General features: G+C 38.6%; 2 protein-coding genes across 8 annotated transcripts; both read left to right on the forward strand.

Moving 5' to 3' along the window:
* Positions 1-9,266: 9,266 nt before the first annotated feature.
* LOC103720080 lies at positions 9,267-20,515 on the forward strand. Of its 5 annotated transcripts, none has more exons than XM_008809615.4 (7): positions 9,267-9,502; positions 10,886-11,328; positions 11,660-11,845; positions 15,088-15,195; positions 16,910-17,113; positions 17,193-19,240; positions 19,564-20,515. In XM_008809615.4, the coding sequence occupies exons 1-7, from the start codon at positions 9,427-9,429 to the stop codon at positions 20,096-20,098; spliced, it is 3,600 nt and encodes a 1,199-aa protein (XP_008807837.2). In that variant the 5' UTR covers positions 9,267-9,426; the 3' UTR covers positions 20,099-20,515. The 5 variants fall into 5 exon arrangements, with proteins under 5 accessions (XP_008807837.2, XP_026665406.2, XP_038972561.1 ...); XM_026809605.2 differs by having other exon boundaries at positions 16,910-17,029; XM_039116633.1 differs by lacking the exon at positions 9,267-9,502 and having other exon boundaries at positions 10,990-11,126; positions 11,207-11,328; positions 11,452-11,845.
* A 536-nt stretch (positions 20,516-21,051) lies between these two features.
* Positions 21,052-24,776, forward strand: LOC103720079 (inositol polyphosphate multikinase beta-like). Of its 3 annotated transcripts, none has more exons than XM_026809607.2 (2): positions 21,052-22,143; positions 24,219-24,776. In XM_026809607.2, exon 1 carries the CDS (start codon positions 21,240-21,242, stop codon positions 22,134-22,136), a length of 897 nt encoding a protein of 298 aa, XP_026665408.2. In that variant the 5' UTR covers positions 21,052-21,239; the 3' UTR covers positions 22,137-22,143; positions 24,219-24,776. The 3 variants fall into 3 exon arrangements, with proteins under 3 accessions (XP_026665408.2, XP_038972563.1, XP_038972564.1); XM_039116635.1 differs by lacking the exon at positions 24,219-24,776 and adding an exon at positions 23,876-24,212; XM_039116636.1 differs by lacking the exon at positions 24,219-24,776 and adding an exon at positions 22,302-23,633.
* Positions 24,777-26,079: the final 1,303 nt, after the last annotated feature.

Raw genomic sequence — 26,079 nt, forward strand, 5'->3', positions numbered from 1 at the left:
CTGGTCATATAAGCTGTGTGTTCTTTATCAATCCATACGTCATAGATGGGATGCATCTCTTTATTTGAATCACATTGCATACACATTATAATAAATGTGGTTATCGAATTTGACCCTCATCATATTCAATGGCACTTGTAATGCATAACATCTGGACAACATCCTCCTTCAAGGGCAATATTGTTTAGCAATAACGCAGTAACTGACACAACAAGGTAAAAACCAATGCAGGTGGTTTGATTAGCATTGGTATAACCATAATTTTAATTTGATTTTTATCTGACAAGTATTTAGAGAAACAACATATTTTTTAAGCATAGCACCTGTTTAGTTCGTTTGTAAATATCTAAAGATTACATGTTCGCATGATAAAGGGACATATAAATTCATCTATATATATAACTTAAGAAACGCTAGCAAGCACGAGTAGGATCTTCATTTTGACAAAGTAAACCAATTAGTTTTTCATCAAAATCATACAAAAAAAAAAAAACAATTTTACATAAAATAATTATTCAATAAAAATGGAGGGTGAAAACTTGTGATACGTAGAGTTTTAAGAAATTTGCTCCTAAGAAATGCCAAAAATTTAAGGTTATATGTCCAAGGGGACCACCAATCAAGTTCTTCTAGTATCTATTTGATGCCTGCCATGCTAGTTTTAAACGATGCCTTTTCAATAGTTTGAAAAGAGTCACATTCTGTGCCAAAAAAGAAAGGGAATTGCTATAATGTATTTATATATTTTTTAGAAAATAAGATCAATATTAGCCCTTCATTGTTTGAGGTTATAATAGAAAAATTAGGTTAACCGATATTCACCTGGTTATCCTTTCAACTCCATACCAGCCAGTAATCTCATCACCCACCATGTCTTCTTACTGTCTTCTTCCATCCAGCACCTCCACCCCCCTCGCCTCCAGCATGCTGGCCTTGGACCTCTTCTCGGCCGAGGCTTCCTTCTTCTTCTTCTCTTTTCTTTTTTAGTAGAATTGGGCAGTGCTCAAAGTCCCTGCAAATTATAATCTTCCCATTTTGCAACAAAATTTGGACCCAGTTAACATCATAATAGATGTCTCAATTATACAATGTCCATGCCCAGTCTAGCTCGAGTTTAATCTACAAAGAATTTGTCCAAATTAGCTCAAGCATGGACCGGGCTCCACTACTACTCCACCCACTGCACCTCAAGGAGGGTCAGGTCACAAGATTGCTAGTGGAACCTCCAGAAAAGGAGGACCCGGTCAAGTCTTTGTCTGGAAGATGATCACAATCATTCAATCATGCTTTGAGATATGTGATTACAGACGATCAAGTATGATTGTGCAGCTTAAGGTGGATTTGTAGAGGTATTCGGTAGATGGCCTGCGTGGAAGCTGGGTCCATGGAATGGCATTCGTGTAGATTTGTCACAAAGTGTGTCTCATTTTTGACGGGACGGGAGGGGTATTCTCGATATTTTAGCGCTCAAGAAGGAAATAAATGAGGGTGGTTCTATATACACCCACCCTATTGCTAAGGACACCCCCAAAAACCAAAAAAAAAAAACCCAAACTAACCTTTAGTGTAATTACCATATTGCCCTTGAAATTTTCTCAGTACACCCTCCCTTCCTCCTCCTCCGTTTCGTTTTGAAAAGAAAAAAAAAAAAACACCCCTCAAACCCCCCTTAAACCCCTCGATCCATTTACATCGTTTAGGCGATCTTTAAAGGAGATTTAAGCCCCATTCGAAGCATGGACAAGCAACTAGTGATTTGGGACGAAGAATCGGCCGCAAAGGTACGTGTTCCACCTTGTTTCGAAATTTTTTTTTTTTCACGGTTCGTGCTCCGTTCGGCACTGGATCGCCGAACAAAAGGCTTCTGTTCGGCTGAACAGTGCCGAACAGAAGCCTTCTGTTCGGCAACCCTCAACCGAACTCTTCTGTTCGGCTGCACAGTGTCGAACAGAAGGCTTCTGTCCGGCACTGTGCAGCCGAACAGAAGGGTTCTGTCCGGCTCTGTGCAGCCGAACAGAATGCCGGCGACGAGAGGGAGAAGGGGGAACGGGGGGGTTTTGGGCGTTGGCGAGGTGCTTTGGGCGGAACAGTTCAAAGGGAGACGGAGGGGGTTTGGCCGCCGGCGAGGTGCTTGAGGCGAGGTTTTTTGGGCGGAAGGGAGAAGCCGGCGGGTGTTTTGGAGGGGAAGAGCGGGGTGGGGGGGGTTGGGGGGTGTAGAGAGCAATTTAGGTGAGGGGGTGGGGAGGGTGGGGGGTAATTTAGGAATTTTTAATTTTTTAGGGGTGTCCTTAGTAAATGGGGGGTGTAGAGAGTATTTAATTTTTTTTTAATTTTTGGGGGGTGTCCTGAGCAATAGGGGGGGTGTATATAGAACCACCCAATAAATGACGAGGGTAGCAATCGTTTCAGGAAGGCGGTCACGCCGTCATCGCCGTCTGATCTGATGTGGAGGATCGTTAGAAGCGATGGGCTGCGAGGCGGTGACGGGCGGGACGAGGATTTGGACGTAAGTATCGTTATGGAAAGCTGCGGCGAACCCGAGGCGGAAAGAAGACAAGATAGCACGTGTAAAGGTCAAGGTCCCTAGATGGCTACATTTCAACGGCATTGCTGGATTCCGACCCAGCTCTCCAGATACTAGCGTTTGCTGGAATCAGTTTTTCCATTATTTGATTCGGGAAAAAAAATAAAAAAAATATGAACAACGAAAAAATAATAAGATGTCTTTTATTTAAATGAATTTTTTAAAAAAAAGAGATGGAAAAATTGTATTTCCATCAAAATTTGATTCCCACATTTCATGAAAAAAATTTTCTCATGAAAAAAATGGAAAAGTTACTTTTCCAGAGACGGAAATCACTCCATCTTTATTTTTTTTCCAAAAAGGTCCTTCAGCATTAAAGAGGCATTAAAGACCTAATTTTTATTAAGAGTATAATAGAAATTACACATAACTTTCTCAGGAAAGTGGATGGTCAGCATAAGCACTCTGGAAATCTGTCACTTTTCCATGTTTAATCAAACATGCCAAAAGTACGTTTTCAGGCATTCTCTGCCTAGGAATCTTCTTTCCAGAAATCATATTCTTAGAAGGAAAAATATTTTTTAGGAACCAAACGAGTCCTAAAAGACCATTACTTTGGTTGAGGGGGCACCAAGGCCTCTAGATTTCTTCTTGCAAGAAAATATCTGTTCTTCTGTAAAATATCTATTTCTAACTAAAGCTTTCCATTTACACCACATTCTTGTTGAATTGATATATGGGAGATACATGCCTCAATTCTTACAAGGCCAAATGGACATTGTATAAGAGTCGGTTCATAAGTATTCCGATGGAGGACTAATGAAGAGCATCCTAACCGAATATGTGAATTGACGGCATGCTGAAAGAAACGACGGGCCGAATAAAGATATAATAAGGAATTCAATTGATTGAGTATAATTATTGGTCCAATCGATGATACAGAATCTTAGGCCTGAGAAGTAGTATTAAGTCAAGATATAGAGCAGCAGGAGACAACTAGTGCCAATTACCGCAACCGTCAGAAGTGAAAACAAATATGGGCAACAATTATAGGACAATTATTTTATTTTAGTATAAATATTGAATTTGTACTTTGTATTAAATTAGAATCATTTGACAATCAATCTAATAAATTTTTATTTTTTGTTTTAGTTTAATCTACTTTTTAGCGTAGGGATAGGTGTAATTAGAGCTAATTAAAATTCGGACGGGTCTGAATCCATAGTAGAAGTTAGGCCCGATGGCTATACCCAGGCCTGGCCAGGCCCAACCATTGGGCTTAAATTCTTGCCCATGCTTGACCCGATTTTCTAGAGTTAGTCCTAGAGCCGATTTTTTCTTTGCTCGGTGAAACCAAACAAAGCCCAACGGCTTACTAGGCTCAGCACATCGGCTCTCTAGGACTAGGATGCATTTTTTGGCCTTTGTTTTGTTGCCCCAATAGATTTATGGGCTTAGCACTAGGCTTGTGGTGCCATCTTTGAGACACACATCTTGATCAAGGCTAAAGATGCAACTGGCAAATTTCAGACAGGTTGTGCCAGTGGTGGTTTCAAGCTTTGCTTATATCTACAAACTCTTAAAAAAGAAAAAGATTCGTAGGTGATGGAAGGCAAAATGGATTGTCTTACTCCAGTGCGGAACCACCCAATTCCTGCCGAGCGAGCCAGGCCTCAGCCCTGCTAAAAGTCGAGCCGACCTCGGACCTCGCTGAAGGCCGAGCCGACTTCAGCTCGAGCCCGAGCCGACTTCGGCCTTATCAATCTTGATCCCGTTGAAGATTCCGTGGATCCTCAGAACAAATCTGGAAAGATATCTCCCGAATCCTCCGCTCGTGGGATTGATCTCCGTGATTCACGCTACCTCCAGCTAATGGCCAGCTGATCATAGCTTGGCCCGAGACTTCAGGTAATGGCCGAGACCCTCACCCTATAAAAAGGAGGTAGAAAAAGGCCTTCAATAAGCCATTATAAGCCATGAAAAGCCATTAGAAGCAATACAAAGAAATTCAAAACACTTAGAAATCTCTCCAAAAACTTTGTTAACTTAGCCATCGGAGGGCCCTCGTCAGAATCTCTGGCCAAGGCTTTGTGCAGGTACTCCGAAGCGCAGGAGGTGGCTCCCCTTCTTTCCTTTCTCCGTCCCGGCCGGCGTCTTCTCGGCTTCCCTTGGCGTGGCCACCCTCAGTTCAAATTTCAACCACAACGGTAGGTTCAAGCCAATAGAAAGAAAATAAAATGTATGAAGCATTGATGTCCAACTAAAAATTATAGCGCAACAATAAAAATTACAAATTTAGACAGCTACACATATAGACGACGTACAAATTACATTGTCCTATTAACATTATAACAAACAAGCATCATTGTGCATTCAAAACTAAGTGAAAGTAACTATAATTCTTGAAGCCATTTTGATGATAGAAGAACGTAGAAGAACATCCTTGTAACTTCTAAATCTCAGAACCTACAAACACAAAATTTAAACACTAACAATTGTTGATGATTAAATATGAATAGTTGTTCGTGTTATTAATAGAATATCTACATGGCCGAACTATCTAATCCCTCTTCCATCTCTTCCTCGTAATCTTCATCCTCACTAAATTCTTCCATGTTAGCTCCTAAGACATCTGATCGTCCTAAAAAATTTTAAAACAAATAAATATGAAACAACAAAAAATTAGTTAGAGAAAAAAATATAAGAATAGGCAAAGATTTAAAAAATTACCTAATGAGAAGCCCTTTGCATGCAACCAATCTTTGTAACATGCAATAGCTTGAATTATCTTTGGTGAAAGTGAGCTTCACCAAGGATTTATCAACTTTTTTCCTATATTAAAGGCAAATTCTGAAGGGACTGTTGATATAGAAATGGCTAAAATATCACGAGCCATCGATGCAAGATTGGAAAAACGACCTGAGGCATTTCTCCAATATCCTAAGATATCTAGATCAGTATGTAGCCCAAGATTTTGCTCCTCCAAGTAAACATCTAATTGTGACTTTCCATGATCAGGTTTTCACTTTTTACTCAAAAACAATTCATAATCTTCAAAACCATCATCTCCATCACTCTTCCCAACATCATCGCCACTAGAAGTTCCAACCGTGGGAGAAGAGATTGAAGTTAAATGTATCCACTCATACTTCTCAAATAAATCATACACAGTATTCTTAATGTTCTGAACTATCTCCCTAGCACCAATCTCCTTGCAAAGTTTAGAGTAACAATATTCAATGAACTCGAATTTGCAACGGAGTTCCAGAATTGTAGCACAAGACAAGATCAAACTTCACTCTGACCAATGCTTGTTAAATTTAACATGCATCTCTCTAACCTTATCAACCATGAAATCATGTGGGCTATTAGCAGTCTCTATCAATTTCCTATGAATCTACCACATCCTCCTAAAATAAATATTTGTTGTTGGCTGCTTACTAACAAAAACCTGGATAGTTGCATCATAAATCACTTTCAAAAACTTACGAAGAATAGCTATTTTTTCCACTCTTATTAGAAAGTGCAAATATTCTAAATTCTTTATCACACTATTCCCAGTGATCTAAAATAGACTCGAAATAAATAGCACGGTCCAGCATTAAAAAAAGTAGAATTTCATCTAACACAACAATCAAAATGCAATCTTTTTCTGGTATTCAAATGGAAACCTTTTTCAGCAGTTTCATAAAACTTCTTCTTCTTTGGAATTGAATTTTTTAAATGCTTGGTCACATTTCTAGTTTTACAAACACCATCAATGAGCTTAAGACCAGCTTGCATAACAAGATTTATAATATGGCAAGAACAACAAATTTTAAAAAAATACCACTATGCAAGAGAGATTTATTTGCATGAAGACGAATCTTAAGAGAAGTAGCTATGGTGTGATTATAAGATGCATTATCCAATGTCAAGGTAAACACCTTACTATCAATTTTCCATTGAACCAAGCATAAAGCGACCTCATCAGCAATGAAAAGCCCAGAAATGCTGCAATCTAATTATTCTTTGTGCAACTTCCAATTATTGTCAATCCAATGTGTGATGATGCAAGTATATTCATCTCGTATGTTATCATTTTTCCAATTATCAGAAGTCAAACAGATTCTTTCAGGTGCTTTTTTTTTGGTAAAATGGTCACTCATGTTAATCTAGCATGAGTGCAACCAATTGAGTTAACATACAAAACGTGGCATAAAGATGGGGGTACAATCTCAGTCCATGTCCATGAGACCTCTCTGGAGTGATGGGCAGCAAAAGAAACAACCCAATCAGCCGCCTTATTCGCCTTTCGGTAGGTGTTTTCGCTAACACCTCCTTCACAACATTCATTTCGTCCATATAATATTTCAATGCAATTCTCCTAATAGTGTGCCTACTTATGGTTTTATATTGAGGACACATAGCAGATACCATAGACTTAAAACTAGGTTCCTCACAAGTTATAAAAGGATGTGCACCGAACTAGACAATAAAAATGCAAATAGCTCTATGAACTTCTTTTGGATCAAACTTCAGATTTTTCAGATGCAAAGATGTGCTTCCATTAATTGTAGTATTAGTTGAAATAGTATAATTCCTTATGTCATGATGAAAGCGTTTAAAATATCTTTTAACATGGCGCCCCCAATGAGATGTACCACTCTTGGAAGCAGCTAAAAAAATGTCCTTAGAATACTTGCATCGTGCTTTCAATATATCCTTGTCTTTGATTGGAAGCCTGACCCTTTGATTTTGCCTTACTATCCTTGACACTACCACCGTTGTGCTCATTATCCTCCAAATCAATAGGTGAACTTGCACTTGCCATTGACATATGTCTACTACAACAACATAATCCTATCAAGAAATTATACAACCAATTATGCAAAAAAATTCAGTTTATAAGAATTATCCTAGTTACAAACCATCCCCTCATGCCCCAAAGCACACAACTGATTTTTTACTCTATGATAATAAAGGAGATCAAAATAATTGAAGAGCCAAAAAAAAAAAAGGAACACAGAGAGAAATGAAGGTGAAAAAATACAAAACAGATATAATTAAGAAACCCCTTGACAATAAGATTTAAAATCGAGAAGGCAGAATGAATGCTTTTCTTGTACTTCATAGGTTCAAGTACTGGGATGAATCATTTAAGATTGCCAATGCTCCCTCCCAACTTGAAGTTTTGATTTGGATTCTATTTTTTTTTTCACGACTTTGTTCCAGTCTTTAAATGCAATCAGGCTCATCAGAGAAGCTTTTTTCTTTTTTCTGTGATCTCCTTCCTAAATCAATACTTACCCTCTCCTACAGGCCATGCTCATAATTGGCCTATACCTAGTACGTGCGAGCAGGTAATAACTCAGTCTGGTTCAACTAATTCCTTTTAGTCATGGTTCGATCAATTTCACATGGTATCTAGTGGGAGCTTGATCGGTTTACTACTATCATTTGAATCTTAAGTTTGGTTACATGTCATGATCTTAGCCGATCTCTACCTATCCTCTTAGGTCTCATTAGGGAGAGCTTTTTGAGGGTCAAAAAGTACTTTTTCATCCTCCAAAAGTATTTTTGAATGAAAAAGGGTGTTTGGTAAAAATTTCGGAAAGCTATTTCAGCTTTTTCAGAAAGTTAAAAAGAAGAAGCTCCATTTTGAAGCTTTCCGAAAAAAGCTGTTTTGAGCTTTGTCGGGAAGCTATTTTCTTGACCAAAATACTAATAATAAAATATAACAATTACATACTTTGTCCCTTCATAAACCTAAAAATCTGCTGGAACCCTAACAAAGAACCCTAACTATAGATCAGACTCCCTTCCGTGCAAAAAAATGTATTCTTGTTTTCTATTATTATATTATACTATAAATATAATATCATATTACATTATATCATAATAAATTAATATGTTATGTTAAATAATTTAATATTATATTATATTATGGAAAATTAATGTACGCTAATAATTATAATATTTTGTACTTTTATTATTACATTATACTATAAATATAATATAATATAATATAATATTATAATACATTGATATGTTATGTTAATAATTTAATATTATATTAAATTATTATGATGTAGTATACAATGTTATATTACTATATTATAATAATATTATATTACATTACAGTAATATTATACTATATCATATATTAATGTATTAATACATGTTATATTTTATTATGCTATGTTGTATAATATTATGCAATGTCCTTTATGATAATTTTGTTATATAAAAGTACTTTCTCAGTTTGTTTATCAAACACATGTTAAAGTGCCATAACATTTTAAAAATATAGTTACCAAACAGCAAACAGTTTTTTATAAAATCTTTACTTCAGAAAGCTCTACTTCCAATAGCTCTACTTCTAAAAGTTCTACTGCCAACAGCTCTCCCAAATAGGACCTTGGTTACAAGCTTTCATGTTTGCTTTGTGGAATAAAAAGTTGATCCTTTTGGTCTATTTCTCATTGCCAAGACCAATTTTCATTATTATCCAGCCTCTGACGGTGCCACATGGCCATCATGTAACCATCCTTCAAGCTCCCATTGTGGATTAGGGGAGGATGCAATGTGAAAGGTAGAAATAAAAATTGACCATCAAAATCAAAAATTTTGGGTAAGATAATTCTCTCGCTCGGTTTATTTCCATTGAGAGACCAGAAATGGGAGGGGAATTTAACCTTTCAAGGGGCCCAACCCGGAAGGCGAGCCCGAACCGCCAGGAAAAGGCACTCCATTTCCCCAAGGACACCAAACCGGCAAACCCCATGTTATGATATCGTCCCTCTCCTCTGCCCCGGCCCTCGCCACCAAAACCCTCTCCTCCTCCTCCTCCTCCTCATCCGTTGTATTTGGGCCGCGCATAGCAGAATCGAGACGAGGTCGAGACGGAGAGCAAGGGAGCGATGGAGAAGATCCCCGCGGCTTTCGCCATGGAGTGGAGCATCGAGCTCGAGAAGGGGCTCCGTTCCAAGACGCTTGGTCAGCCATCTCCATCCCTTTGTCGTTCTTTGTATTATACATCACTTCTTGGTTTCTAATATGCTTCAGCCTATGCATATCGAAGTAAGCGAACGAGCAGTTCTGGGCGGATTTGATTCACCGAATACCAGAAGTATACTCCTGTAATATTTTTCAAAGCACTCGACTAGCTTTTCGGTTCTTAAGTGATGTGATCTAGCAACTGAAAAACCTACTTATCTCTTTAGAATCTGCTGTAATTGATCAATTTTAGTGGGATAACTTCCTGCACGAGATCTGTTGCTAATTGATCAATCAATTACTATCTTCAGTTTTCTAAAGTTATTCAAAACTTCATTTATCCTAGTCCATCGATTTTTTTATTTTTTTTTAAATTTTGGCGAACTTTTCCTGAAATATTAGTCTTTGCCTTCAGCCAAACCATCCTTGAGTGCCAGACTTGTCACCACGAGCTCGCTAACAGAGACACCAACTCATTCTAACTAATTATATGTGGATTGCCATGTCACTTTTAGGTGATCCCTGGTGATTTATGTTATCTTCCAACAATTTAGTTTTGGTTTTTTTTTTTTTTGTCTTTTTGGGTTTCAACAATTTGGTTTCAATTGACAAAGTATAAAGGAAGTAGTACCAAAGAATGGGTAGTCAGCATTCTGGAGAAGAGCGGAGGGTAACCATCTAGAAAGTAGTCAAATTAGAAACCAGCAACTAGAAATGTATGATGGAAAGATAATTATAGTGAGGTTCTTGTTATAGTTAGTTGCAAGATATTCATGAACTGATAGTCATAATTATGTCGGTTTGTTGGAAGTTCTCTCTCTCTCTGTGTGTGTGGGTGTGTGTGTGTGTGTGTGAATTGGATAGGGTCGAATGGTTCTGCTTGAGCATTTGATGATTGTATTCAGCTGGTGGACTCAGGGGAGTATCTAGCAACAAAAATATGCTGGGACTAGTGCATTAATTGGGCAATAAACGATATGAATGGAGCATAATGGTCAGAATGTTCAATGTTGAAGTAGATGTCTGGTTAATTATTGGAGGTTTGGTTTGGAATGAGTACAACTAAAGAAAGCTGTGAAGGAAGTAATTAGAACAGTTGCCATGACAATGGCCTCACTGATAAAAATAAATGCTGACAATGTAATTAAGGTGATTCCTAGTAGTTGGGACAAATTTATATTAAGGTGATTCCTAGTAGTCGGGACAAATTTATATTAAGGTGATTCCTAGTAGTTGGGACAAGTTTATATTCATCTTTCTTGATTCCATATAATTGTCATTATGCACGATACTTGTGACATTGTGATTAAGGTACTTATTTATTATGTCCCCTTATCTTAGTTCCTTTCAACCATGTTAAATTATTTTCGTGAGTAATTTCAGGTCAACATGTTAAGGCAATAGAACAAATTGGACCTAGGCTTCAAGAATGGAGCAAGGAACCAAACATTACAATGGCAGTATTAGATATATATGGCTTGGTACCTGGGGAGGACAGAACATTTGCTAACACGATCCTTCTTCGGCTTGCTGATGCATTTAAGCATGGGGACAATTATACAAGGCGCTGCATCCTGAAGGTTTTTCTCTTGGAGTTGAAGCACCTTGACAAGAAGGGCAAAAGGTATAATGGTATTCTGGCAAAGCAGAGGGTACCTAATAATGTTGAGCTGCTTAAAAGAGTAAAAATAGTTTTTGACACAGGTGATATTGAGGCTAAAGTTTTGGCTTTGCATCTATTTGGTTGTTTGGCTGATCTAGCAAAGGATAGTCTTCATATACGCTATACTATACTTTCGAGCTTGCAGTCGTCCCATGTCTCAGAGGTGAGGCTAGTTTTTCTTACCTGCATTTTTGTTAGAATTTTCTTAATTGCTAATATTAAGTTACATAAATTCATTTCAATCCTGTTTTATTTTTCTCAGTTTTGTATGCATTTTGATTTTAAGGAACCTTCATTAAGAATCCATTCTCTCATCCCCAAAGAATGAAGGCGCACAAAATTAGCCTGAATATCAACTTTCTTTGGATTTGATGATTTTATGCTGGCATCGTGTACCAGAAGATCCTAGAAAAGTTCTATTGCCATTGAAGACCTAGAGCACCAGTACTTCATAATTTATATGATATTGTGCCTTCAATTCATTCTCTATGCAGGTAAGGGCATCGTTGTTTGCTGCTGGTTGCTTTTGTCAATTTTCGGAGGATTTTGCATTCATTGTTCTGGGAATACTGGTTCACATGATTTGTGCACTACGAATGTCCTCTAAAGTGAAATTTGCAGCAGCTCATGCTTTCTCTAAAATGCAATGCTCAGCTTCTGTAGCAAGCAGAGCTTACAAGGTGCTTCATCTCTCCCACTGCTATTAAAGCTAATAGTAGATGCATCATTAGCTAAACAGGGAGATAAATTATTTTGCCAAATATTTTGAAATTATGATATTGTTATCAGTATACCAACCTCATCAGTCTAAATCCTTTTGCAATGATAAGTTTCAAATAGAACATGCTAAAGAACTAGTGTTTTCCAAATCATGTGTAATTGTTGAATAATTAATGAGCAAAAGAAAAGTAATATTAAGACTAGAAATATTATTGCATTGTTAGAGGATAATAAATAGTATGCCAATGACTGTAAATCTTTAAAAATAATTATTGCTTCATTTTCTGAATATTCTAGTATTCATGTTTGTCTTCCAAAATATCATATGACAAACATCTGGCATGAGGGCATGAATGTAATTGCTGCTTCGAGGAGTTTTATGAGCTGCCACGATTGTTAAGATACATCTAGTGCCTTTGAGATGAGAGTGGGATATAATGTAGTGTATCCTCATCACTTTGGAGCAAGGTTCGCCAAACCCCTATCATGACTCGTATGAGCTAGCAATTGGTTCAGTAGGTACTAGTATATATCGTACCGAGCCAAGATTTACTGGACTTGAAAGATCTGGAAAAGAGGAGAGGAGAGAGGGAGAAACCCTAACCCTAACCCTAGAAGGAGGAGAACTAGGGGGAGAGAAGATGAAGGGGAGAAAGAGGGAGAGGGGAAGGGGGAAAGGGAGAAGGAGAGGGGGGGGGGGGTGGTGGGAGGAGTACAAAGAGAGAGGGTTAAGCATCGATCGGGGATCGAGAATCGTATCAGATTGAGGGAGAGGGTCATGCGTTGATCAAGGGAGAGTAGAGCTGTACATGGGTCGGGTTAGATTGAGGCATGCATGACCCCGACTCGACCCAATTTCATGTATGGGTCTTGAAATTACACTCGTATCCAATCCAATAGATCATTGGACCGGGTCGGATCGAATTGGGCCCATGATAAATATTTTAGACCTAGCAGATTGTTCGAATCGGGTTAGGGTCATAGATGACCTAGACCCAACCCAAAATACTCGGATCCGGTTCGGGTCTGGGTCAATTCCAGTTTGGGTCTATGTCTATATTTGTCAAGATTATATGAAAAAAAAATTATTTTTACTTCTGAATCAAATTGAATTTGGACTACCATAGAATTGTTTGCTAACATGGTCAAAACTCCATGAATTAATGTTTATTTAGAATTGCGATATGCTTCAATAGGTCAATAACCTCAACAACTAGCTTTTCTTAATGCAATGAGATTAGTTTGAGCATTTTTTTTGTTAACAAAGTAAAAGAAGAAATGATTTGGAATACTTTTTTCGGTCAATTAGGGATAAGTTGAGTCGGGTCGGGTAACTAATAGGAGACCTAAAATGGTCCCATATAGCATATTGGATCGGATCGGATCGGGTTGGGTCAAAGTTTATGAAATCTAGATTTGACCTGAGTTGTGGAATGGGTCTAATCTTTGAATTTGACCCGACTCCATGGATCTTCAAGAATGGGTTGGATGGGGTGTAAAGGAAGAGTTTCCGAACCTTCAATCGAGGGAGACGGAGAGCCAGAGATAAGCTTCGAAATGCCGGGAGAGATATTGTTAGGAGAGAGATCGTATAGAGAGAGAAAGAGAGAAGAATACATAGAGGGAGAGTCGGAGAGAAGCTTCAAGAGATCCATTGTGCCTTATATATATCTATATATGTATATGTATATAAAAGGGGATTAAATCAAACAGCCGAAAATCGATTGGTCTGGTTCGGCATGCCCCAAATCACCCAATTCAGTATGGTTTGGCGGTCCATACTCTGGAGGCTATATATGGGATGCAAGGATGGTTGATGGAGGGAAGCTTTAAGTGCAGTGAATATCTCGCTGTTATGATGCATGAGCATCAGCCTTTTTTAATTGCTATAGTTAAATTATGTTACCAAATCATAGGTTTAAAATGAGAAGCACACACTTGCATCAGTTGCATCAGTTTTCATGGAATAGAACTTATGAGCCATATTGTGATTCTGTACGGTAGAGTGATGGAACATTTTGGGTCAAACATAGACAACAAATCTTTGTTTTGGCACTTATTATGTATAAAGGATAGAATGTATCCAGATTCTGTTGTTGAGTTCGAGAAAGTTTATAGAGTATTACTAGAGGTAATCTGGAGGGCAATAATGGAAAAATCTTTACTATAAGCTTAAATTAAAATTTTTGAAAGCAAGCTTGGAGGAGCATTGTAAGTGTTTGGAGTATTTTTAGCAAGACAATGTGATTCCTACTATGGTGGTCTTGGACCTAGGCTTGACTTTAAGCTTTTGCTATAACTCAGTAAAGTTGCCATGCTATCTGCTGAGGTAGTTTTTGTTAGTGAGATGAAAATAAGTTTTGAACGCTTAGTTGGAACTATAGCAAAAAAAATTGGGAGGATAAGGACTAAGAAATCGACAAAACTTATTATAGATTAAATAGTGTAGGTTCTGTGAGAATAGAAGTGATAAGTGGGCCTTACTGAAATTGATGACTTACCTTTTGCAGTTCCTTTTTTTTTAATATTTTTGACTAATAGTATTTTGGATTTATGGAGAGAGAGACAAAGGCTTAAATTGTAAAAGTAAAGAGGGGGAGGCTGTTGTCTGATCACCATGTCTTTTAGGTTTAGCAAATACTTGTTTGACATAGGTTAGAGTGTTGGCAGCTAAGATGGTCTACACAGATAAGATAGGCATAGGAATGATAATATGGATGTGAATGTATTGCAAAATAGGGTCGCATATTTAAGAGTTTAATAGAAGTTTAGGAGGCACAATATAATTGTGGGAAGCTGACTGTGATGTTGGATGTGCAATAAAGATCTGACATGACATGGAAAATAGAGCATGTACCTAGGAATTCTGGGCCAATTTTGTGAAAGGCTTTGAACATGCTTGTCTTAGAATAGGATTTTGCAAGAATGGCTGGCGAAGAAGGAAAAATAATGGTGCCTTTAAAATGGTGAGATTAAGCTTGTTGGTTATGGTCATGGTTAAACTATATTTAGGGAAGATAGGTAAGAAAGTTCATTTTAGGGGCAATGAGGTTGATTTTGATTCCAACACTCTGAAACAGTATATGAAAATAAACTAATATCAATGTTAATGGCATAAAAGTTCCTATCTGTTTTAGATGAATCCATTCATAGTTTGGTGATCTTCTGTATTATCTTCTCGTGAATTGCTAATTTGTTGCAGGCTGGTAAGCAACTGCTGCTGGGTTCATTACAGGATGAGCTAAAAGCTGAGATGTTGTCATCTCTCTCAAAATTGACTTTCAAGTCGACTACTTTAATTGCTCAACAGGTATTTATCTATGCAAATATATCCATTATAATAGAGAAGATGTGAAGCACATTTTTATTTTTTTCATATTGCTTTTATTTTATATAATGTCAGTACATTTGAACTGTTTATTCATGTTCAACTATGAGCTCATCAATTCCATGGAGAATTACCACCTCTTATTTTCCAATCCATTTGAATTGAACTATTTAGTTAAAATTGTGATCCTGTAATAATGATACATTTTTTCCATTTCAATTACAAATGGTGTACATTTAATGCAATATTTATTTCACAAAGCTTATTTTTATGATGAATTTACACTTTATGAATTTATTTGTAGGTCATGATTGACATATAGAATGTGTGGTTTTTGAAAGGCATCTGAAATAGATCTTGAACAATCTCAGAAAAAGAAATATGTTAGTTTAAATTGCCAAGAAAAAGCTCTCTTGTGTTCTTTTTGACCATGAAAATGCCTCCATTCCTTGGTTTCAAGGTTGTAAAGACCAGTGCTGGTACTTGTGCCGGTCACCTGCCACATGGCATGCCATGTGTCAGTGCCCAAGACACACACATAATTAAAAAAATATTAAAAAAGGATTTGATGGCCATGCAGACCCATACCAGATGCCAGTGCTGACTGGCCCAGACTGGCACTCGAAACTTTGCCACACGCAGACATGCACATATATAATTAAAAAAAGAAAAGCTTTTTTTTTTGACTCATATCAGGTGCTGGTACTGAGTAGCCCAGACCAGCACTTGAAACCTTGCCTAGTTTAATTAAAAAAGAAAGCTATTTTGTTGTTTGCTACTGTGAAACTGACTCAGCTTTTATATTGATATTATTTGTAGTTTCTGTGATTTTTTCAGAAGGATCTTAGTTTGGCATGAGTGATTCCTGGTTACTTGTGCTATTTAGTTATTTCTTAAAGTGTCACCACAGACACATACATATAACTAAAAATATATTTAAAAAAAAGATTCGATAGCCTTGCAGACCAATGCTAGATGCTGGTACTGACTGGCAGAGACTGGCGCTTGAAACCTTGCCTGGTTTAAATTAAAAAGAAAAGCCCCTTTTTTTGTTTGTTACTGTGAAATTGACTCAGCATTTTTATTGATATCATTTGTAGTTTCTGTGATTTTTTAGAAGGAACTTAGGTTGGCATGAAAGAATCCTATGCCAGTTAGCCTTTTCTCAAAGTGTCACCATCCACCCTGTTTTTCAAGTGAGGTGTTAATGAGTTTTAGAAAAGCAATATTGACTTGTCATTTTGCTGCTGAAGTAAGCTTTCTTAAATACATAAATATGTGCAATATTTCTATAGAAAGAAATTCATAAATAATGTGCATTTGGTCTTTCGGATGGTGTTCACAAATAGAAGTGCTCCACTAAATGACATTTTTTGATACTTGGGATTGTTTGACTCTGGAATTTGAAGCTGGATTTCAAGATAAAGTCAGTTATATGTAAATCAATCTCTCCGGTGGTTATAGTTGGGTAAACATGCAGTCTTCCCCACCCTTTTTGATTACATGTTGTATGAATGCAAGATTAAGTGACATGTGGAGAAATTTTTTGCATCCTCTAATGTTGCCTTCACCAAATCTAGTGCTGAGCTACGACAATCTCAAGAATGCTTCATTTTGGGTTTTCTATTCACAGAGAAAGTACTCTTTTCGAACATGCTGCTGATATTCTATTTGATCCTTTTTTTTGGGGTTGCAGGTAGACTTGCTCTTATCATTTGTAAGCCATGGCTCTGCTTCTTTGTTGAAGGCTAGAGCACTCAAATGTTTGTCCTTTCTGATTGGCAGCAGTGCCTGCTCTGTTTCTGTCAATAGAAAGGTACTTTCTATGTTGATCCGTATCATTGATGACGATGATATTCCAGTTGATTTTCAATGTGAAGCCCTCAGGATATTGTGCAAGGTGCTTGTCAATAAGCTTCTGTTTTCTACCTGGTGTTTTTGGTGCTATAGTTACTGACTGGTATATGTCTAATTCTCAGATTTTCCATGGTACGTGCCCAGATATGCCTCATATGGATCTGCCTGATCTATTTAATGTGGTTCTGACTGTGAAAAATGCAGCACAGACATCTGATAAGGCAAAGAGAGGTCTTGCTCTTTGTCTTCTTGTAGATATCTTGTGCAGAATTAAGAGGACAAGGAAAGGGCATGGATCACTCTCCTCGGAAATGTGGCATGCTATATGCTCCGAATTTCATGGGAGTCCAGAAGCTACAGTTTTGGCTTCTTGTGGAGATGGCCTGTCAAATATTGTCTGCCAAGTAACTTCATTAATTATATATCACATTTCCTCCCTGATTAAGCAAACTACTGTTGAGTCTGATGGAGAAGTGATACATACAGGAAATTTGACATCCGTTGGTTCACTATCTGAAGTGAAAGAATGCAAAAGCTTTCTCAGTCTTATTCTTCATCTTGCTGAAGAATATCCTTCTGCAGGTCTCATTGCACTAGATAGAATAAGATATCTGATACAAACTCTGGATAGTACATATGACAAATTTAACATGGAGAACTCCAGCACTTCTGGAGAAGTTTTTAAAGCAAAATGGGGTGCTGGAAAACCATGTGTTTTTGGGCCTCTAGAATCTGATAGTATGCAAATTTCTTTTGCTTCAAAGCTTGTACTTTGCATGTTGAGGTTTGCGAATGCTTGCCTCAATTTAGTTAATGAGTCTGGTGCAGTCAACAGGGAAGTTTGTGAGACACTGAAGCATCTAGCTGAATACATGCAAAAAAGTAGGTTCTATGACTGCAACTCATTCGAAATTTTCTGCCTCTCCATGCATGCTTACTTAGCTTGTTGTTGCTGCAGAATGACTAGTGTCAACCAGCAGGATTCAGATCATTCAAAAGTTGGTGCCAATTTAGGCTTCTTTCATAATGTTTTCTGGGTTGGAATGGAATGGCGGACACTTGAATTTACCAAGAATATGCTGCAAAAAAGAAACTATTGGGCTGCATACAGAGTTGGAAAGTATTCTTGTTGTGAAGGGCTATGGTTTGCAGCAGCTTTCACGTTTAGGAAATTGACAGGTGGTGTACAATCAGATTCCTCTCGTTGCTGGCTCAAATCTTTGTTGTTATTAGCTGGTGGTGAAAGCGAAATTAAATTGCTTCTCTTTCCTAAAGCTGGTGTAGAATTGATAAGTGGCCTGCAAACTGAAGGCAATTGTGAAAGGTCTTTTACTTGTGTTGAAGAAGAAATGAGCCGACATGTTGGGGAGAAAGCAGACTTGCATGATTTTGAGGGAAAACTTGCAAGGGTTTATAGCAGAATATGCTCTGCAGAGGAAACTTTGGCAGCTTCTGGGGCTTCAGTTGGTGTCTACTACTTCCATAGGTGGTTCATCAGTCTGAGAGCCAAATTTCTCGAGATCTTGATGGATATGCTTGGATTGCTGAGTTCACATAAATTTACTGAGGCAAACCCAGCATTTGCACAAAATAAGAATCCTCTCATGCTTAGTTTTGCTTTAAGGCTGAATAAATTAGCAAAAGACTACGATCTTCTTGCCACATCTTTCTTGGACATTGACTTCTGGAGTTATAGAAGCATCTCTAGGCTGGCTCTTAGTTGCTCGATACTTGCATTTTGCTCTGCCTTTGCTCTGCACTTCTCAAACACAGACTCAGCTCTGTACAAGAATGTCCTGTCATGCGGCCTGGGAAACTCTGAAAAGTTTTTGAAGGCAGTTATTATAAAAGATATGGTTGAGCGACTTTGGGATATGGATAGCAAGATTACCATGCAGCTTCAGCAGTTTATGACTTCTTTCTGGGAAGATATGGACCTCTTTCAGTCCAGAACACGAGTTAAAAGTTCTGGTCACATAGAAAGAGCTTCATTAGAGGTATTTGAGATTGCCATATCTGGTGTCCTGCAAAACCAAAAAGATTCAAGAGGAGTGAAAGATGAGGAAGATCTACAGCCACTTTTCGTGCGTGGACTGCAACTCTTGTCTGACATGACTAGAAATTTGATGGAAATACCTTTTCAGGTTCCCAAATACTTCTTCAGTGTTAGGTATGCATGTAGTGACAACTTAAATTTATAATTTCCCAGTTCCCATCCACTTACAAATTTATAATTATCATTCTTGTTGCTATATAGATGATTAGGTTATGTAAACATCTGCTAAAGCATGCAAAGGTTCAAGTATTCAGATTCTTCTTCTTTTTCATATGTGCATGATTTCCTGCATCAGTGTCTATCCAGATCATATTATATATATATGAAAAATCAAGGTGTTGGTTGCTTATTAGGCCCTTTTTGCAAGTATAACGGGTCTACAAATCTCTGTTTATGCAAACCATTTTGACCTGATGATATTATGGACACTGCTGCAGGCCTTGCATAGGTGCGGAGCTCTTTGTCTTCAATGCAGACTCCAGAAGCAAACATGATTTATCTGTCTCACCTGGTTTCCAATTGTCTCTAAATCTTTGCATTCAGCTGAAGAATGCAATGATAGAGCCTCATGTTCAGGTTGCTAAGATGCATTGTGTTCTTGCTGTGAGACCATCTAATCGGTTATCCATTGGAGGAAAAGAAAGACAAATGCAATGTGGCTTTCATCCTCGCAAGACTGATGAAATGGTCGAGTTGAATGAGATGCTACTGCTCTATATAAAAGCAGAGACTAGTAAAGCTGACATGATGAATAGCGAGGTTGGCAATGGTGTTGACTTGGCGACGGCCTATGCTTGTTTCGAACCAAATGAAAAAGGACAAGGATTCTCATCTTGTTTGCTTAATGTTTCTGCATTTCCTGAGGGCTCATATCAAATAAAGTGGCATAGCTGTTGCATTGATAATAGTGGCTCTCATTGGAGTTTGTTGCCCCTTAATGCCGGTGCTATCTTTACCATTAGAAAGCCTTGATGATTTATCCTGTGATTTTAAGATGCAAAAGTTTGTTATCTGGCTTCAAGTAGCATCAGGATCGGTTTGTGTTGGAGACCCATAAGTCCAGTTGTAGCATACTCGTCCTATATATTTGGTACAGATTGCCCTTATGTGGTCGGTTGTCCACTGAGACCCTGTAATGTCTGCTTGGCAGACGGCGGCACGTAATGCTGGTAGATTGTGGATTTTTCTCCGGACTGCTCAGCAAAGAAACGATAGAAGTGATTACTTCTTGTGGTTAACAACAGTATTTATGTACTATGTTGCCGGTAAAAGCAACTTCATTGTTGCTTGTTTTTTTTTTTAAAAAAAATGGGAGTTAGAGATGAGATGTCAAAAAACATGTTTTACTGGTTGGTGGTGAAATTGAAACACGAATCTCTTCCGGATGAACTCGATGTCCTAATTTTTCCTCTTTTTTTTTCTTTTCAAATTTCTATCTTGCTGGAATCATGATTGCAGGCTTACAGGAACGGTGCCATAGTATTCAGTTGCTTTGCTCGGTGGTTCGCTAATACTTAAGGTGTGTTTGGTTTGAGAAAATCCAGCTCTGAAGTGGAAATAGGGCTGAGTAGTTTCATTTCAGTATTTTGGTTGGGTGGAGTTTTATTTTTATTTTGATTTTAGAGAAAATAATGATGTTCTAGTTCTGCAAAACTTTATTCTGACTTTTTTTTGGGTATTTAAATTTTATTTTAATTCAGATTTTAATTTTGATTTTATTTTTTTGCTGAAAGATTTCAATTTTGATTTCAGTTATGAATTGAATGCATTGAAAAATATAGCTATTTTAACTTTTTTTTCCGATATTTAAATTTTATTTTAATTTAGATTTTAATTTTGATTTCAGTTATGAACTGAACACGTCAAAAGAAATATCGCTATTCTATCTCTCATTTCTTTTTTTCAAATTCCCACTCCAATAGCGAACCCTCAAACGGTCTCAACTTGAGCCCTCGCCTTGTTCTCACTTTCCCCGTTGGCGTCGTTCGCACGCGCCTACACGCAGTCGCCAAAAGAACGCGCTCTCCCAAAGCGAAAAACCAAAAAAGGAAAGCGCTCTCGTCCCCGGAGAGACGTGGCCATCCATCTCCCCAGCCGCGCGCCACCACCCCCGATGCTGAGTGCCCCGGAGCACCAGGTGGCCGGCCACCGGGCCGCGGAGGGCCAGCTGGGGCCCCTCGTCGACGGCGCTGGACTATTCTACAAGCCCCTCCAGGGCGACGACCGCGGGGCCCACGAGGCTGCCTTCTACTCCTCCTTCTCCTCCGACCCCCGCGTCCCTCCCCACGTCCGCGCCTTCTTCCCGGGCTTCCACGGCACCCAGCTCCTCCCCGCCTCCGACGGCTCTGGCCCCCATCCACACCTCGTCCTCGACGACCTCGCCGTGGGCCTCCGCCGTCCCTCCCTCATCGACCTCAAGATCGGCGCCCGCACCTGGTACCCCTCCGCCTCCGACGAATACTTCCGCAAGTGCCTCAAGAAGGACCGCGACAGCACCAGCCTTGCCCTCGGCTTCCGCGTCTCCGGCGTCCGGATCCACCAGGGCGGCGACGCAGGCTTCTGGCAGCCCGATCGCGATGCCATCCGGCGGTTCACCGCCAAGGACGTCCGGCGAACGCTCCGGCAGTTCGTGTCCTCGAATCCGTCCTCGGATGCGGACCCGCCGGACTGCGCCTTCGCTTCCACGGTGTACGGGGGGTCGAACGGGGTTCTGGCGCAGCTGCTGGAGCTCAAGGCGTGGTTCGAGGATCAGACCCTGTTCCACTTCTACTCGGCGTCGGTGCTGGTGATGTACGAGATGGAGGAGGTGGAGGCCGGGAGGGCCGGCGGCGAGGTTAGGGTTAAGCTCGTGGATTTCGCTCATGTGATGGAGGGGAATGGCATCATCGACCACAATTTCTTGGGGGGGCTCTGCTCGCTGATCAAGTTCATCTCGGAGATCCTCACCGACCCGGATGAGTGCTTGGTCGAACCCAAGAAGGCGCATCTGAGCTTCGAGAATGAATGCTGAGGGAACGGTAACAGCATGCTACTTGATATTTTTTTTGTAGCTCATTTTCATCACTTGGAATCATTGATTTGATTTCTCTTTCTGATACTGTCGACAATTGAGGTTAACTTTGTGTTACAAACTTTCTGCTTTTAATTTGAGGAATCTTTTACTCTTTATCTGTAGGTATTGGAAACTTGTGCTTGTGTTTTAAGATGTCGCCTTTACTTTAATTTCCACGAGCAAGATGGAAACTTTGTTTCTCCCCTGTTATATATTGAGTTAGATGTTAAGAGTTTTGTTTTTTTTTTAAATGATATATCTATAGTAAAATAATTTGAGAAATGTGAAGTCTAGCAAAAACTCAAACCAGAACACTTATCCCATGACTTTTGGCAACCTGATTTATGAGCTAGAAAAACACTTGTCATCAGATTGTCATGTACCAGTTTCTGGTCTTCATTATATGATATTGCATTCTTCTAGCCCAGATGATGCTAATTTCTCATGAGTTCCAGCCAGAAAAAGCTGTTTTGAGGCATTATTTAAATTTCTACCTGATCATAGTGAACCTGGAGATCTGGCATCGATGGACTATAAGTCTTGTACGGTTTGGATTTGGAAATCAACTGACAAATTCATAAAAAAATTTGTTCCTATGGTAAGAACTTAGGACCTTCAACTTTCAGAAAAGCCTTGTCATGTTCCATATTATGGAACCATTGGCGAGTACAACCGAGAAAATATCAATTCTTTATGTCAAAGAAGCATGAACTTTTGAAAATATGAACTACGGTTGAATATCTGCTACCATTTATGAAATATTGTTTAGTCTTTACACGCTTGAGGATGCTTTGTTATACTATGTGGTTTAACAATGGCAGTTTGTGCATTAGATAAATTAGAAACATTCGTGAGGGATCAAAATTAGATACACTACATTATTATATGAGCATAACCCTGTAATGGGTGTCCAAACTTGGTGCCAGTAAATCTGGCTTGTTCATCCAATTCACTAAGTCTTAAACAACTGATATTTAATAGTATAAAAGCCTTGATTTTAGTGTTCTTTCCTCTCTTGAGTTGACGCTATAATAGATGTAAGGGACTTGATATTGAATTTCCGAGCTTTCTCCAGAAATGACATCAAAAGAAGAAAAATACATAATTATTATTCCAAGAACTTTTCGATTTTTCTTATTGTGGTTTCTATAGCAAACTAGTTGGTAATGCAAAAAGATGGAGAGAAAGGCAAAAGAACAAAAAGCATACATACTGGCTTCTAAATTTTTAGGAGTTTTTATTATTCGCCTTTTTATTCTTCCCTTAAGTTGGAGAGAATGATAACCGTATGACCAGCTCCAACTCATCACACTCTCAGCAATCTCTAGACTCAGTGAAAAATTCAAAACTACTTGCTAGTACATAGTCTCTATTTGTTACAATGAATATAATCTCCAATTGCATGTTGATCTTATCACAAATGTAATCTCCAACTATACAATTTTATTATAAATACAAAGCTCATTTGTTGGTTTTGGCGTCAACGCCAAACCACTCAAAATACTCTGTTTTCATGGTATCAGAGCATTATTAAGCTAATTCTTTCGATCTCGATTACATGGTGTGGAGATCGCAATTTCTTCCTATTCTTCAAAGTAATGACCTTACGGGCATTATTGATGATTCCGAAGCATGTCCCCCTTTGTTTTTGTCATATGCCGACAAAGCTTCTAACATAACAAATTCTGCCTATTTAGTGTGGCAGACAAAGGATCAAACTTTACTTAGTTGGATCATTTCCTCTCTTTCGAAGAAGATCATGTCTACTGTCTGTGGCTTAGACACTTCTTGCCAAGTATGGACTTCATTGGCGAGTCAATTTGCTTCACATTCAAAGTCCTATCTCTCATCTGAAGCGCCAGATTCAAACGCTTTATCAAAGTTTCAAAAGTTGTTCTGAATATCTCAGCACTGCAAAATCCTATGCTGACCAGCTTGCAGTTGTTGGCAAGTCTCTAGACAACGAAGATCTAATTTCATTCGTTATTAGTGGTCTTAATCCTGCATATCATGGTTTTATTACTACATTTATTTTTGCAGCTCGCAACAAGGTTTTCTCCTTTGAGGATTTCAAGTCAGAATTACTTACTGAAGAATTGCTTCTTGAAAATAAGCACTCTGCTGCCACTTCTAAGAATGGTGCTTTTGCCATGTATGCTTCACATAATGGACGACAAACTCAGCAAAAGAAGACACATTCTTCATCCAAAATCAAAACAAACGCGGTTCTTCATTCACTCCAAAGAGGCCAAATAATCATGTCTCTACACACAACCATCTTCCTCGTGTTGCCAGCAAACAAAATCATGAGGGCAAACTGTGTCAGATATGTGATAGTACTAGTCACACTGCACTTGACTGCTACAAGCGTATGGATTACGCTTACCAGGGGTGTCATCCCCCTAAGAAACTAGCTGCCATGGCTGCTGAATCCAATGTTGTCTATGATGATGAAGAATGGTATGTGGATAGTAGTGCCAATGCTTATGTGACACCAGATGCTGATAATATCTTAGACCCGCAGCCCTTTAATGGTAATGACTCTGTCCAAGTTGGAAATGGCTCAGGTTTGACCATAAAAAACTGGCTCTTCCTTTATTTGTTCACCTTCCTCAAATCTTAAATTATCAAATGTTCTCCATTGTCCTTCGGCCTCTGCCAACCTTATTTCTATAAATAAGTTTTGTGGAGATAACAATTGCTATTTTATTCTAACGAGGTCTTCTTTTACCATTAAGGATCTATTGACTCGGCAAACTCTGTTCCAAGGGGCAAGTGAAATTGGACTCTATCGTCTTCATCTCTGTAAGCGTCATCTCAACAACTGCAAGGGTTTTATAGTCTTCGTAGGTGTTCGTACTTCACTTGCTACATGGCACACCCGTCTAGGCCATCCAGCCAAACCGGCGTTGTAACAAGTGATTAAGTATCAAAATCTTCCGCATTTAGAGGGTTTAATAAAATCAGTGTTTGCTCCTCATGTCAACTTAGCAAGGGAAAGTAGCTACGTTACTCGGATTCAACTCGAAAATCTGAACGTCCTCTAGAACTTATCCATACTAACGTGTGGACTTCTCCTACAAAATCACTTAGTGGTTGTCGATACTATATGATTTTCATAGATAACTTTTCTAGGTTTTCTTGGTTGTATCCGATCTACCAAAAGTCTGATGTCTTTTCATGTTTTGTCAAGTTTAAAACCCTTATTGAAAATCAGTTTTCATGTTCAATAAAAAAGTTGCAATCCAATAATGGAGGTGAATACCTTTTCAAATAATTCTCCAATTTTCTAGATGAAAACGGCATTTTTCATCGTCTTACTTGTTCTCACACCTCTTAGCAAAACGGTGTTCCCGAGAGGAAGCACATGCATGTAGTCGAGACCGGCTTAACATTACTTGCAGAATCGCATCTTCCGCAAGCTTATTGGGTTGATGCTTTCTTAACAACGATGTATTTAATTAATCGTTTGCCTTCACGAGTCCTAGATAACAATAGTCCTTATTATAAGCTGTTTAACAAACATTCTGATTACTCTCGTTTACGTATATTTGGGTGTTGTTGTTACCCTCTTATGTGACCTTATATGGAACATAAATTATCTATTAGGAGTAAAAAATGTGTTTCTTGGTTACAGCTTAAATCAATATGGCTATAGTTGTCTAGACCTTTCTACTAAATGTGTCTTTGTATCACGCAATGCTATTTTTGATGAAAATTCTTTTTCCGCCACTGACGAGTCTATTTTCACTACCTCGAAGACATCTTCTATGAGTCCAGCAACAACCCCAAGTCTTTTGCCACCTCTTCAGGTAAGTCCAACCCAACTTGAGACACCTACTTTACATGCAACCAATCCCATGCAACGTCCCTTGGAAACTGAACCACACTCCTGTTGTAA

Source organism: Phoenix dactylifera, unplaced genomic scaffold (assembly GCF_009389715.1).
Source record: "Phoenix dactylifera cultivar Barhee BC4 unplaced genomic scaffold, palm_55x_up_171113_PBpolish2nd_filt_p 000117F, whole genome shotgun sequence".
Taxonomy (NCBI): domain Eukaryota; kingdom Viridiplantae; phylum Streptophyta; class Magnoliopsida; order Arecales; family Arecaceae; genus Phoenix; species Phoenix dactylifera.